At 44.5% G+C, this 15,878-nt stretch overlaps 1 protein-coding gene across 1 annotated transcript in view; it reads left to right on the top strand.

The window, feature by feature from the left end:
• Positions 1-15,878, top strand: part of SYNE1 (spectrin repeat containing nuclear envelope protein 1) — a 493,169-nt gene that overhangs the window by 231,362 nt on the left and 245,929 nt on the right. The window contains exons 55-61 of the mRNA XM_069769177.1: positions 58-235; positions 758-940; positions 10,130-10,273; positions 10,502-10,657; positions 13,292-13,456; positions 14,640-14,812; positions 14,973-15,126. Of these exons, the coding sequence (XP_069625278.1) occupies positions 58-235; positions 758-940; positions 10,130-10,273; positions 10,502-10,657; positions 13,292-13,456; positions 14,640-14,812; positions 14,973-15,126 (1,153 nt within the window). The remainder of the gene's footprint in view (positions 1-57; positions 236-757; positions 941-10,129; positions 10,274-10,501; positions 10,658-13,291; positions 13,457-14,639; positions 14,813-14,972; positions 15,127-15,878) is intronic.

Here is a 15,878-nt window from a genome sequence, read left to right as displayed (position 1 = left end):
ATTTCAGTCATTATTACTGACCTTATTTTTGTTATCTTATCTACTGTCTTTATTAAGCCTTTACTTGCAAACTTCAAAAAGTTGTCAAAGTAAGGAACAAATTTTGCACCAGAGGTTCAGAACAGCTATCCGGGATTTCCAGCAGTGGCTTGTCAATGCGAGAGTTACGACTGCCAAATGCTTTGATACTCCTCAAAATATTGATGAAGCATCAGCCAGTGTTCAGAGGATTCAAGTAAGATAACATTAACTATATATATATTTTTTTACTATAGAAACTCCCTACAGAATATATTATTATGACATAGGGGATATTTACTTTGTAGACATTTATAACATATGAATGATGTGGCCTAAATGTGCAAGTTCCTGTGGGATTTGTATAGTGGTTTTAGAAGAAACCCGACTTGTTGTAACTCCTCTTGAAATGACTGGAGACCTCTTCTTTCAACACCTGCCTGAATGTTGCTGCCAGTGACTGTGTCACCGTATGGGATTGGGGTCTGGAGACTGATTCTGGGATTAGTTGCTGGTCTAATAGGTGCAACTTACACCTGTCAAGCACCATTTTCATTTCTTACATCTGAAAAGTTTTGGGTAATGTGGATACATGTTGTTACAGGCTTAGCTATTACTGTTTCACTTTTGAATCTAGTGTATCCGTATAACAAGGCATTATTTAGGTCAATCTCATTTTTTACTGCCTGCATGTATATAAAGTATATGGCAACTGTTGAGTGTCTTTACTTTTCTCTAGGAGTGCCTTTCTGAGAGTGAAAGCGGTCAACAGAAATTACAGACCGTGACATCAAGGGGTGAACTTTTATGTAGCATAATGCCTGAAGAACAAGTGAACACCATCCAAAAGAAAGTCGTCACTGCAAAGGAAGATTGGAAACGTTTCATTTCATCACTACACGTGAAGGAATCCGCCTTAGAGGTAGGGTTTTGGTGATATTTAAGCTTTTCATAAAGACTCGCTTCTTCTAGAAGAAGTCAAGGATAATCCGGAGCAAGAAATGACCATTTCTGACAACTTTGACTAAAGATCCACCCTGCACCTGAAACGCGTCAGTAGGAGTGTAGTGTGCTGCACACTGATTACTTGTCTTTGGAATTCATTCTTGTACTTCATTATCCTTGACTATTTCTCTGATGGCTGCATGCACCAGAGTGCAATATTTGTCTCCTGGGAGCAGGGTCAGTTTGAGACAAAGTGTGGCCCTAGGAAAAAAAAATGAAAGTGGGCCCCAAGTGGTAACTTATTGCACCACCACACAGTAACATTTAGGGTGCATTCACACAAGCTGATTTCAGACTGTTAAATGAACACTTTGGTGCTTTTTTACCTGCCTCTTTGTACAGGCTGATGGAGGATGATGGGGACTGAATGATTGCAAATATGACCGCTCTGTCCCCATACAGTATCATGTCATCTGCAGCACATCCTCTGCTTACACTGGACAATGTGCTGCCGAGAACCATCATTTTTGCTCAATGATGCAATCCCCCATTTTGCTCCTTTGTTGGTTGATTAATGACCTGTTGACACCTATGATCGCTGGACTCAGCTGCTTTTGCAGTTATAAATGTAGATGGTACACACTGCGTGTTTTATAAATGTAGATGGTACACACACTGCGTGTTTTATAGATGTAGATGGTACACACACTGCGTATTTTATAAGTGTAGATGGTACACACGCTGCGTGTTTTATAAATGTAGATGGTACACACACTGCATGTTTTATAAATGTAGATGGTACACACACTGCGTGTTTTATAAATGCAGATGGTACACACACTGCGTGTTTTATAAATGCAGATGGCACACACACTGCGTGTTTTATAAATGCAGATGGTACACACACTGCATGTTTTATAAATGCAGATGGCACACACACTGCGTGTTTTATAAATGTAGATGGTACACACACTACATGTTTTATAAATGTAGATGGTACACACACTGCGTGTTTTATAAATGTAGATGGTACACACTGCATGTTTTATAAATGTAGATGGTACACACACTGCGTGTTTTATAAATGCAGATGGTACACACACTGCGTGTTTTATAAATGCAGATGGTACACACACTGCGTGTTTTATAATTGTAGATGGTACACACACTGCGTGTTTTATAAATGCAGATGGTACACAGACTGCGTGTTTTATAAATGCAGATGGCTGGTGGTCAGGACAATAATGGACCTGGTGGATAAGAGCACACGGAATGACCTGATAGTTACTGATAATATAGGACGAGCTCTGGGACGTGGGAACTCTGCTGACCGCAATCCCTAATCCTATCAACCACACTAGAAATAGCCGTGGATTGCTCCTAACGCTCCCTATGCAACTCGGCACAGCCTAAGGAACTAGCTAGCCCTGAAGATAGAAAAATAAAGCCTACCTTGCCTCAGAGAAATTCCCCAAAGGAAAAGGCAGCCCCCCACATATAATGACTGTGAGTAAAGATGAAAATACAAACACAGAGATGAAATAGATTTAGCAAAGTGAGGCCCGACTTACTGAACAGGCCGAGGATAGGAAAGGTAGCTTTGCGGTCAGCACAAAAACCTACAAAAGACCACGCAGAGGGCGCAAAAAGACCCTCCGCACCGACTCACGGTGCGGAGGCGCTCCCTCTGCGTCCCAGAGCTTCCAGCAAGCAAGACAACAAACAAAATAGCAAGCTGGACAGAAAAATAGCAAACCAGAGAAAAACAAGCAGGCAACTTAGCTTCTGCTGGGAAGACAGGTCACAAGAACGATCCAGGAGTGAACAAGACCAATACTGGAACATTGACAGGTGGCATGGAGCAAAGATCTAAGTGGAGTTAAATAGAGCAGCCAGCTAACGAATTAACCTCGTCACCTGTGGAAGGAAACTCAGAAACACCCACAGCCACCAGAGGAATTCCATGGACAGAACCAGCCGAAGTACCATTCATGACCACAGGAGGGAGCTTGACAACAGAATTCACAACAGTACCCCCCCCTTGAGGAGGGGTCACCGAACCCTCACCAGAGCCTCCAGGCTGACCAGAATGAGCCAAATGAAAGGCACGAACCAGATCGGCAGCATGAACATCAGAGGCAAAAACCCAGGAATTATCTTCCTGACCATAACCCTTCCACTTGACCAGGTACTGGAGTTTCCGTCTCGAAATACGAGAATCCAAAATCTTCTCCACCACATACTCCAACTCCCCCTTAACCAACACCGGGGCAGGAGGATCAACGGATGGAACCACAGGCGCCATGTATCTCCGCAATAACGACCTATGGAACACATTATGGATGGCAAAAGAAGCAGGACGGGCCAAACGAAATGACACAGGATTGATAACCTCAGAAATCTTATACGGACCAATGAAACGAGGCTTAAACTTAGGAGAGGAAACCTTCATAGGAGCATAACGAGACGACAACCAAACCAAATCCCCAACACGAAGTCGGGGACCCACACAGCGCCGGCGGTTAGCGAAACGTTGAGCCTTCTCCTGGGACAATGTCAAATTGTCCACCACATGAGTCCAAATCTGCTGCAACCTATCCACCACAGTATCTACACCAGGACATTCTGAAGACTCAACCTGCCCTGAAGAGAAACGCGGATGGAAACCAGAATTGCAGAAAAACGGCGAAACCAAAGTAGCCGAGCTGGCCCGATTATTAAGGGCGAACTCAGCCAACGGCAAAAAGGACACCCAATCATCCTGATCAGCAGAAACAAAGCATCTCAGATATGTTTCCAAAGTCTGATTAGTTCGTTCGGTTTGGCCATTTGTCTGAGGATGGAAAGCCGAGGAAAAAGACAAATCAATGCCCATCCTAGCACAAAAAGATCGACAAAACCTCGAAACAAACTGGGAACCTCTGTCAGAAACGATGTTCTCCGGGATACCATGTAAACGAACCACATGCTGGAAAAATAATGGCACCAAATCAGAGGAGGAAGGCAATTTAGACAAAGGTACCAAATGGACCATCTTGGAAAAGCGATCACAAATGACCGACATCTTTTGAGAGACGGGGAGATCCGAAATAAAATCCCTAGAAATATGCGTCCAGGGCCTCTTCGGAACCGGCAAGGGCAAAAGCAACCCACTGGCACGAGAACAGCAGGGCTTAACCCAAGCACAAGTCCCACAGGACTGCACAAAAGAACGCACATCCTGTGACAAAGACGGCCACCAAAAGGATCTAGCCACCAAATCTTTGGTACCAAAGATTCCAGGATGCCCAGCCAACACTGAACAATGAATCTCAGAGATAACTCTACTAGTCCATCTATCAGGGACAAATAGTTTCTCCGCTGGGCAACTGTCAGGTCTATCAGCCTGAAATTTTTGCAGCACTCGCCGCAAATCAGGGGAGATGGCAGACAAAATTACCCCCTCTTTGAGAATACTCGCCGGCTCAGGAACACCCGGAGAGTCAGGCACAAAACTCCTTGACAGGGCATCAGCCTTCACATTCTTAGAGCCCGGAAGGTACGAAACCACAAAATCAAAACGGGAGAAAAATAACGACCATCGAGCCTGTCTCGGATTCAACCGTTTGGCAGACTCAAGATAAGTCAAATTCTTGTGATCTGTCAAGACCACCACGCGATGCTTGGCTCCTTCAAGCCAATGACGCCACTCCTCGAATGCCCACTTCATGGCCAACAACTCTTGATTACCAACATCATAATTGCGCTCAGCAGGCGAAAACTTTCTAGAATAGAAAGCACATGGCTTCATCACCGAACCATCAGAACTTTTTTGCGACAAAACAGCCCCAGCTCCAATCTCAGAAGCATCAACCTCAAACTGAAACGGGAGCGAAACATCTGGCTGGCACAACACAGGGGCAGAAGAAAAACGACGCTTCAACTCCTGAAAAGCCTCTACAGCCGCAGAAGACCAATTGACCACATCAGCACCCTTCTTGGTCAAATCAGTCAACGGTTTAGCAACACTAGAAAAATTAGCGATGAAGCGCCGATAAAAATTAGCAAAGCCCAGGAACTTTTGCAGGCTCTTCACAGATGTCGGTTGAGTCCAATCGTAAATGGCCTGGACTTTAACAGGGTCCATCTCGATAGTAGAAGGGGAAAAAATGAAACCCAAAAATGAAACCTTCTGAACTCCAAAGAGACACTTTGACCCCTTCACAAACAAGGAATTCGCACGAAGGACCTGGAACACCATTCTGACCTGCTTCACATGAGACTCCCAATCATCCGAAAAGACCAAAATATCATCCAAATACACAATCAGGAATTTATCCAGGTACTCTCGGAAGATGTCATGCATAAAGGACTGAAATACTGATGGAGCATTGGAAAGCCCGAATGGCATAACCAGGTACTCAAAATGGCCCTCGGGCGTATTAAATGCTGTTTTCCATTAATCGCCTTGTTTAATACGCACAAGATTATACGCCCCTCGTAGATCTATCTTGGTGAACCAACTAGCCCCTTTAATACGAGCAAACAAATCAGACAGCAACGGCAAAGGATACTGAAATTTGACTGTAATTTTATTGAGAAGGCGGTAATCAATACAAGGTCTCAAAGAACCATCCTTCTTGGCCACAAAAAAGAACCCTGCTCCTAACGGTGATGACGACGGGCGAATATGGCCTTTCTCCAAGGATTCCTTTATATAACTCCGCATAGCGGCGTGCTCTGGCACAGATAAATTGAACAGTCGGCCCTTAGGAAACTTACTACCAGGAATCAAATTAATTGCACAATCGCAATCCCTATGAGGAGGTAGGGCACTGGCTTTGGGCTCATCAAATACATCCCGATAATCCGACAAAAACTCTGGAACTTCAGAAGGAGTGGAAGACGAAACAGACAAAAATGGAACATCACCATGTACCCCCTGGCAACCCCAGCTGGACACAGACATAGATTTCCAGTCCAATACTGGATTATGGACCTGTAGCCATGGCAACCCCAAAACGACCACATCATGCAGATTATGCAACACCAGAAAGCGGATATCCTCCTGATGTGCAGGAGCCATGCACATGGTCAATTGGGTCCAGTACTGGGGCTTATTCTTGGCCAAAGGCGTAGCATCAATTCCTCTCAATGGAATAGGATACTGCAAGGGCTCCAAGAAAAAACCACAGCGCCTAGCATACTCCAAGTCCATCAAATTCAGGGCAGCGCCTGAATCCACAAATGCCATAACAGAATAGGATGACAAAGAGCAAATCAGAGTAACGGACAATAGAAATTTCGACTGTACCGTACCAATGGTGGCAGACCTAGTGAAATGCTTAGTGCGCTTAGGATAATCGGAGATAGCATGAGTGGAATCACCACAGTAAAAACGTAGCCCATTCCGACGTCTGTGTTCTTGCCGTTCAGCTCTGGTCAAAGTCCTATCACATTGCATAGGCTCAGGCCCATGCTCAGATAGTACCGCCAAATGGTGCACAGCTTTACGCTCACGCAAGCGTCGATCGATCTGAATGGCCAAAGACATAGACTCATTAAGACCAGCAGGCGTGGGAAATCCCACCATGACATCCTTAAGGGCTTCAGAGAGACCCTTTCTGAAAATTGCTGCCAGGGCACATTCATTCCACTGAGTGAGTACAGACCACTTTCTAAACTTCTGACAATATATCTCCGCTTCATCCTGACCCTGACACAGAGCCAGCAAGATTTTCTCTGCCTGATCCACTGAATTAGGTTCGTCATAAAGCAATCCAAGAGCCAGGAAAAACGCATCAACATCACGCAATGCCGGATCTCCTGGCGCAAGGGAAAATGCCCAGTCTTGAGGGTCACCACGTAACAAAGAAATAATGATTTTTACTTGTTGAACAGGGTCACCTGAGGAGCGAGGTTTCAAGGCAAGAAACAATTTACAATTATTTTTGAAATTCAAGAACTTAGATCTATCACCAAAAAACAAATCAGGAATTGGAATCCTAGGCTCTGACATCGGATTCTGAACCACAAAATCTTGAATGTTTTGTACACTTATAGTGAGATTATCCATCAAAGAGGACAGACCTTGAATGTCCATGTCAACACCTGTGTTCTGAACCACCCAGATGTAAAGGGGAAAAGAGAGACAAAACACACTGCAAAGAAAAAAAAATGGTCTCAGAACTTCTTTTATCCCTCTATTGAGATGCATTAGTACTTTGGGCCACCTGTACTGTTATGACCTGGTGGTCAGGACAATAATGGACCTGGTGGATAAGAGCACACGGAATGACATGATAGTTACTGATAATATAGGACGAGCTCTAGGATGTGGAAACTCTGCTGACCGCAATCCCTAATCCTATCAACCACACTAGAAATAGCCGTGGATTGCTCCTAACGCTCCCTATGCAACTCGGCACAGCCTAAGGAACTAGCTAGCCCTGAAGATAGAAAAATAAAACCTACCTTGCCTCAGAGAAATTCCCCAAAGGAAAAGGCAGCCCCCCACATATAATGACTGTGAGTAAAGATGAAAATACAAACACAGAGATGAAATAGATTTAGCAAAGTGAGGCCCGACTTACTGAACAGACCGAGGATAGGAAAGGTAGCTTTGCGGTCAGCACAAAAACCTACAAAAGACCACGCAGAGGGCGCAAAAAGACCCTCCGCACCGACTCACGGTGCGGAGGCGCTCCCTCTGCGTCCCAGAGCTTCCAGCAAGCAAGACAACAAACAAAATAGCAAGCTGGACAGAAAAATAGCAAACCAGAGAAAAACAAGCAGGCAACTTAGCTTCTGCTGGGAAGACAGGTCACAAGAACGATCCAGGAGTGAACAAGACCAATACTGGAACATTGACAGGTGGCATGGAGCAAAGATCTAAGTGGAGTTAAATAGAGCAGCCAGCTAACGAATTAACCTCGTCACCTGTGGAAGGAAACTCAGAAACACCCACAGCCACCAGAGGAATTCCATGGACAGAACCAGCCGAAGTACCATTCATGACCACAGGAGGGAGCTTGACAACTGAATTCACAACAGATGGCACACACACTGCGTGTTTTATAAATGCAGATGGTACACACACTGCGTGTTTTATAAATGCAGATGGTACACACACTGCGTGTTTTATAAATGCAGATGGTACACACACTGCGTGCGTCACGCTCACGCCCTGACTGGTGGGCGTGAGCTCGGGGGTTTGTGGCCCCACTGTGCCACAAACCAGACTACCATGGAAGGGGCGTGACTATGACAGCTGCCTGGGTTTTCACTGGAGCCTCTGATGGTGAGGACAGGCTTGTGCAGCAGGCAGCTGCCAGGTGCTACTCCAGGGTGGTGTCTGGCTGTGGCTGCTGATCCCACTTGGGAGACAGGAACACCAGGATTGGTGCGGGCATTAGGCAGGACTGGCAGAAGAGCACGGCTGGTACACAGACGAGTAGGCTGGCACGGCTGAGACAGGGCTGGCAGAGACACGGCAGAGAACTCAGGGCTGGCAGAGACACGGCAGGAAACAGGACTGGCTAGGACAGCAGGAACACAGGACTGGAAGGCAGGGCAGGAACGGCAGGACTGGCAGGAACACAGGATTGGGAGGCACTGCAGAGAACACAGGACTGGAAGGCAGGGCAGGAACGGCAGGACTGGCAGGAACACAAGATACACAGGACTGGTTGATGTGGTGTATGAATCAGGCTGCACTCAGATGACACCCGAGTGCAGTCCTATTGTGAGTGTGAAGAAGGAACAGGTAGGGACCTGTACACACAGAAGATGCAGGTACGGAAACAAGCCAGAAGGAAAGGAGAATGAAGGAACAGGTAGGGACCTGTTCACACAGGAGGTGCAGGAAAGGAAACAAGCAGAAAGGAATGAGGTATGAAGAAACAGGTAGGGACCTGTTCACACAGGAGGACCAAGAAACAAGTAGAAGGTGGAACTAAGAGAAGAGAAGGAGAAGGAAGAGCCAAGGGCGGAGCCGCAAGAGGCGGAGCCAAGGGCGGAGACGCTGGAGGCAGAGCCAAGAGCGGAGACGCTGGAGGCAGAGCCAAGAGCGGATATGCTGGAGGCGGAGCCAAGAGCGGAGACGCTGGAGGTGGAGCCAAGAGCGGAGATGCTGGAGGCGGAGCCAAAAGCAGAGACGGAGCCAAGTGCAGAAACACAGGAGGCGGAGCCAGATAGTACCGCAAAGAGCGGAGCCACAGAGCAAAGCCAGAGAGTGCGAAGCAAGGTCTGAGTGCAGAGCCGCAAGAGTGGGAGTGTAAGCAGACAGAAAACACAAGGAAAGAAAGCAGGGAAGGAAGCCACAGAAAAGGAGACCGAGAAAAGACAAAGTACAGACAAGGCAATAGAACAAGACACAGGGACAAAGACACAGGGACCAGGATATTCTGCCTCCTGGAGGGCGGACTACAAGAACAAGGCAAAAGCACAGAGAAAAGCTCAGAGGGAGTAACTCAGCGCTAGGCCAGGCAAACTCTGCAGCTTAACACTAACTGAGCTAACACATTGCACAGGCCCAGACCACAGGGTGGAGCTGCACTATATACAGGAGGCCTCTTGATAATTGGTCAGGAACTGATTGGACAGGTGCACCTGATTCCTATAAGAACCAGAGAGTTCAGGCGCCGGCCCCCTATACACATATCCATGAGGCATGCAGAGAGCAGAGACACAGAACATGGAGCTGGCATTAAAGAGAAAGCACATCATGGCCTGGAGCAGTGGGTAAGATTGTGTGAGAGATGTGAGGCCATGCTGTGATGCCAGCAGAGTTGTTACAGCGTGTTTCATAATTGTAAATGATACACACACTGCGTGTTTTACACACACAGTGTAGAAGACATCGAAGGCTCTCTCTTTTACTTCAGGTCCTCCGTACTCCTGCAGGCTGAAGGACTTTTGGTTGCATGACCATGATATCACCAAAGGTCCTACTACACTTCTAACCACTGAAAAACTACTCTAGTAAGGCAGGACTAACATTATATGTGCAGTTTCTAGTAGATAATGTCCAGAGCCCCTTTTTGGGATAGGAGCCGTGGGAAATTGTCCAGTTTGACGTCCCCCCTTTGAGCAGTGGCCCTGTATTGGTTTGCAAAATGAAAGAAAGAAGTGATTTAAGCATAATATTTTGTGTATGTATTGTTCACATATCTTTTTTTTAATATAGAATGTAAAAGTTCAAATGAGAGATTTTGAAACAAGTGCCAAACCAGTGCAAGAATGGCTGACAAATACTGAAAGGATGGTGCAAGACATCAATAATCGTCTCCATGACCTGCCGTCTAAGAGGAAGGAGCAGCAGAAACTCCAGGTAGGACAGATCATTCATCTGTGGTCTTTTCTTAAAAGCTGCAGTGGACGTTTGCTTTTTTGTTCTAACAGATCTATTTCTTTAGCCATGTGCCCCTTTTATTAATACCTATTACTGCATTTGCCGCCTAGTCACATAATGCTTGTGTCAGCCGTATAACGTGCATTGTATCTTGCTGTTTGTGGCATGCTTTCTCTGTACTGTTTCACATATGCTTGTGCCCTCTAGTCTATCCTAGAAGAAATAAGCTGCTATGAGCCACAGATCACCAGGCTAAAAGAGAAGGCTCAACAGCTAAGGGAAGGCCAATCTGCCAGCAAAAGCTATATGCACAGGGTTTCCCTGCTGTCTTCTCAGTACCTAGCACTAGGCAATCTAACAAAGGTAATGTCTGTATGGGCTTTTTGCATGGACTTTGCATAATGCTGTGTCTTCTATTGCTGTCGTAAGGCTAAATCCTTTCTCTACAGTCACAGATTTTGACATACTGTTTTATACTTGGTAAAGAAACGAGTCTTAAAGGGTTATTCCCATTCTTAGCTCTTATTGGCTGAGAAGGAAATAACTGTGTCCAGCCCTGACCACTACAGATGGAGCGACAGAAAGAGCCGAGTTACCCTATTTCCGTGACCCCCATACAAATGTGTTACGTTGTTGGCTGGAACTTATGGAAACAGTTTGGTTCTGCCGATCTCTGCTGTTTATGCTGCTTCACCTCCAGTGGTCGGAGCTGGTGTTATTCCCACCTTAGCATGAAAGGTTGAGATGAGAATAAGCCTTTAATGCCACATGACTGATAATATCTGGAGTTTTTAAGTCCTTTTTTTTTTAAAGAAGGCTGCATTGTTCTATGGGATACCATTTGTATGTACCGCTCTTCAATATACTTACATTGTGTCTCTTTACAGATATATATATATCTTCTAAGTGATTAGAGAGTATCACTGAAAAAGGCGGCCACCATCATTATTTACACTTTTTATCAGTGGATAGAAACCTATCACAGTTCTTCATTTTTTTACTCGCTTACAGTTGTGGCCAAAAGTATTGACACCTTTGCAATTCTGTCAGTTTCTTCCTGAAAATTATTGCAATCACAAATTCTTTGGTATTATTATCTTCATTTAATTTGTCTTAAACTAAAAAAACACAAAAGGGAATGAAGCAAAAAGCAAAACATTGATCATTTCACACAAAACTCCAAAAATGGGCCAGACAAAAGTATTGGCACCCTCAGCCTAATACTTGGTTGCACAACCTTTAGCCAAAATAACTGCGACCAACCGCTTCCGGTAACCATCAATGAGTTTCTTACAATGCTCTGCTGGAATTTTAGACCATTCTTCTTTGGCAAACTGCTCCAGGTCCCTGATATTTGATGGGTGCCTTCTCCAAACTGCCATTTTTAGATCTCTCCACAGGTGTTCTATGGGATTCAGGTCTGGACTCATTGCTGGCCACCTTAGAAGTCTCCAGTGCTTTCTTTCAAACCATTTTCTAGTGCTTTTCGAAGTTTGTATTGGGTCATTGTCCTGCTGGAAGACCCATGACCTCTGAGGGAGACCCAGCTTTCTCACACTGGGCCCTACATTTTGCTGCAAAATTTGTTGGTAGTCTTCAGACTTCATAATGCCGTGCACACGGTCAAGCAGTCTGGTGCCAAGGGCAGCAAAACAACCCCAAAACATCAGGGAACCTCCGCCATGTTTGACTGTAGGGACCGTGTTCTTTTCTTTGAATGCCTCTTTTTTTTCTCCTGTAAACTCTATGTTGATGCTTTTTGCCCAAAAAGCTCTACTTTTGTCTCATCTGACCAGAGAACATTCTTCCAAAACGTTTTAGGATTTTTCAGGTAAGCTTTGGCAAACTCCAGCCTGGCTTTTTTAGGTCTCGGGGTAAGAAGTGGGGTCTTCCTGGATCTCCTACCATACAGTCCCTTTTCATTCAGACGCCGACGGATAGTACGGGTTGACACTGTTGTACCCTCGGACTGCAGGGCTGCTTGAACTTGTTTGGATGTTAGTCGAGGTTCTTTATCCAACATCCGCACAATCTTGCGTTGAAATCTCTTGTCAATTTTTCTTTTCCGTCCACATCTAGGGAGGTTAGCCACAGTGCCATGGGCTTTAAACTTCTTGATGACACTGCGCACGGTAGACACAGGAACATTCAGGTCTTTGGAGATGGACTTGTAGCCTTGAGATTGCTCATGCTTCCTCACAATTTGGTTTCTCAAGTCCTCAGATAGTTCTTTGGTCTTCTTTCTTTTCTCCATGCTCAATGTGGTACACACAAGGACACAGGACAGAGGTTGAGTCAACTTTAATCCATGTCAACTGGCTGCAAGTGTGATTTAGTTATTGCAAACACCTGTTAGGTGCCACAGGTAAGTTACAGGTGCTGTTAATTACACAAATTAGAGAAGCATCACATGATTTTTCGAACAGTGCCAATACTTTTGTCCACCCCCTTTTTTATGTTTGGTGTGGAATTATATCCAATTTGGTTTTAGGACAATTCTTTTTGTGTTTTTTCATTTAAGACAAATTAAATGAAGATAATAATAACAACAAAGAATTTGTGTTTGCAATCATTTTCAGGAAGAAACTGAGTATTATCTGACAGAATTGCAGGGGTGTCAATACTTTTGGCCACAACAGTATATGGCACCACTACTTTCCACACATCATCAATCTCAGTTCCCTATCAGTATGTCTTTGGAGTGTGGAAGTATACCGGGGAACCCCACACAAACACGGGGAGAAAATACAAACTCCTCACAGATATTGTCCTTGGTGGGATTTGAACCCAAGACCCCAGTGCTGTAAAGCAAGAGTGCTAACCACTGCTCACTCTTAATGCCATTTTATTTTATGACTACTTTCCTAATTCAAGGAATATATTTTGCCACTCTACAACTTTCTAATCTGCAGCTGTTTTGTGCTATGAGACCTCCTTTTATAGTGGTTTATGAATATAAAGACATAGTGTAAGTCATATAATAACTGCCACCTTTAGGAGAAAATGTCAAGGATGGATCGCATTGTCGCAGAGCACCAGCAGTTTTTTCAGAGTCTGACAGACCTCCAAGACTGGATAAATGATGCCATTCACCTACTGCAGACCTACTGTCATCCTACTGCAGATAAAAGTGTACTGGACAGCCGGATGTCAAAGCTGGAGGTAACTAAGTTTTGACTTAACTCAATGCAGTTAGGTTGCTGGTTAGTCTTGCGTCAGTGCTCTTTAGTGTGTCTTGTTCACCTATGACATACAGCTGTAGACAACAATGCACAAAAATAACGAACCCAGACATAGATCTCAGGAGCCTCATTGTATCCATTGTGTTGGACTGGGTGCCAGGGACCCATCAGTAACATTGGTACTCCAGCTACATACTACAGGCAAAATTATCTGACCGTATTCACAAATTTGCCTATGTCGTTATATTATAAATTGTCTAGCTTGTTAAATAAATGTTGACTACATTAATACTACACTAAATGTACTATGCCAAGCACTGCTTTTTTTTTAATTACTTTGCTTGTTTCTCTTGTGGCATTTGTTGACTTTTTTTACGCCAATTCTTCAAAATGGCACATGTGGTTCATGAATTTGGCACAAAGTCAAAAGGGCTGTTCTTCTATGTCTTGAACTATTTTTGTGACTTTTTAGCTCAAAATGTCTCACATTTAGCAATATGTCGCAAAACTTGAGCCAAAAAACTGGCATATTCAAAAACACACTTGGAAGGGAAATGAGGGGAGGAATGGCTTGCAACTTTTTATGAGGTCGTGCATAAAAAAATCAGCTGAAAACATGTGGAATTGATACATTCCATCCACAAAGTGGAACGAAAATTAAAAAAGGTGCACGTATGAAAATGAACTTCAGAAAGGGCACAAATAAAAACGCCTAAAACTAGACAAAACCGTGCGCAAAGGCAATGATGAATTGTGGACATGCACTATACTATATGAAGAAACTCCATGTGCATATTAGTTCTCTGCCATTGGTAGTGGGAATTTACATTCTGCTCTGGGGTCTACACGAGGGCACAAACTGATAATGTTGTGCAACTAAAACTGCAGCAACCGTGCCAGAAAACAAGCTACTAAAGAGAACTGAACAACGTCAGTGCTGGAATAGTAAGCAGGTTAGTGTACAAGTAGCAACTTCAGTATTATTTTTTTGCACAGCGGTTTATAGGGACTTATTGTGCATAAGTCACATATCCAAAGTGCCTCATAAAGGTCTGCAAAAAAAACCTGCAGGGTAAGCCGCCTCACAAGGTCATGTCACTTGCCATGTACACAGACCATATACATGACATCTTCTAACCTGACCACCATGTTTTTTGTTCTAGACTTTATTGCTGGTGAAGCAGGACAAAGAAATTCAGTTGAAGATGCTGCTTACAAGAGGGGAATCTGTTTTGAGGAACACTTCTCCAGATGGTTCTCCCGCCATTCAGCAGCAGCTAAAAGATCTGAAAGATTCCTGGGCCTCCTTATTATCATCATGCATTAAGTGTAAAAGGTACAGTAGGTTCATTGTTTATTTGGAAATGTTGACCCTCAGGCGCACTATTGGCGTATAGTATATATGTGACGTCATTGTGCAGAGACAAGTCCTGTTTAACCACAGAACATGCATGAGCCAGTTATTAGATGTCATTTACTCACCATTTACATTACAGCCAACTGGACGGAGCGCTCTCCAAGTGGACAAGTTACCAAGATGATGTTCGCCTGTTCTCCGGCTGGATGGACCGAGTGGAGGAGAGGCTAAATGAGCCCGAGAGGCAGTACAATGAGCTAAGAGATAAAACAGCAGCACAGAGTAATGCTAAGGTATACAGTAATGGTCCTTGCTCATCTTGATCGTAGATATTTGTTGCCTGCTATTTCATTACACCACTCAGCTTTTATAGATCACTTTTTGAAACCTGTAACCATTAATGAAGTCTTGAGGCTGCCATATCTAAATAATGAAAAAACTGCAAAGTAGTCAACTATATCTGAAGTGATGCTTTTCTTATATGCAATCCATCAAAACGTAACGTTTTGACCCTGAAACATGGGCCTTTTCAAACTCCGATTGTAGAGCTGCATGCTACAGATCGCAGTGTTGTGGTAAGCGTGTATAATGAGTTATTAACTTTTAGATCAGCTCAACGTTTAAAGGGGTTTTCCACTACTATATGTCTCCCTTTCATATATCCCATGTCTTAATGACAAACACTTTTCTAATATACTTTTATTACCTGTGCTGCTTCTCTAAGCGCATCTCGATGTGGGTCACATAACCCTCTGTTGCCATGCAGCCACTGCTTCCTTCTCTGCCACTTCTGATCTGGCCACCTGTCAGACAAATGACAGGAGGATGTCACTGATGGGAGCAGAGCTGTCTTTCAGTGTCTGGAATTGGACAGAATGAGAACACCATGTCCCTGATGGGGGCAAAGCTATCCTTCAATGATTGACAGGAGTCTGGGCACCCATGCTCTGATCACAGTCTTCACTCTCCTTTTCACTGATCCTGATGATGCTTTGGAGCGCCGGCCTCTTAAGCAGCGCATCGCAGTGCTTATCAGCTGGTCATT

Source organism: Ranitomeya imitator, chromosome 5 (assembly GCF_032444005.1).
Source record: "Ranitomeya imitator isolate aRanImi1 chromosome 5, aRanImi1.pri, whole genome shotgun sequence".
Lineage (NCBI taxonomy): Eukaryota > Metazoa > Chordata > Amphibia > Anura > Dendrobatidae > Ranitomeya > Ranitomeya imitator.
The sequence above is the reverse complement of the archived record's forward strand: the minus strand, read 5'-3'. Positions and strand labels throughout refer to the sequence as shown.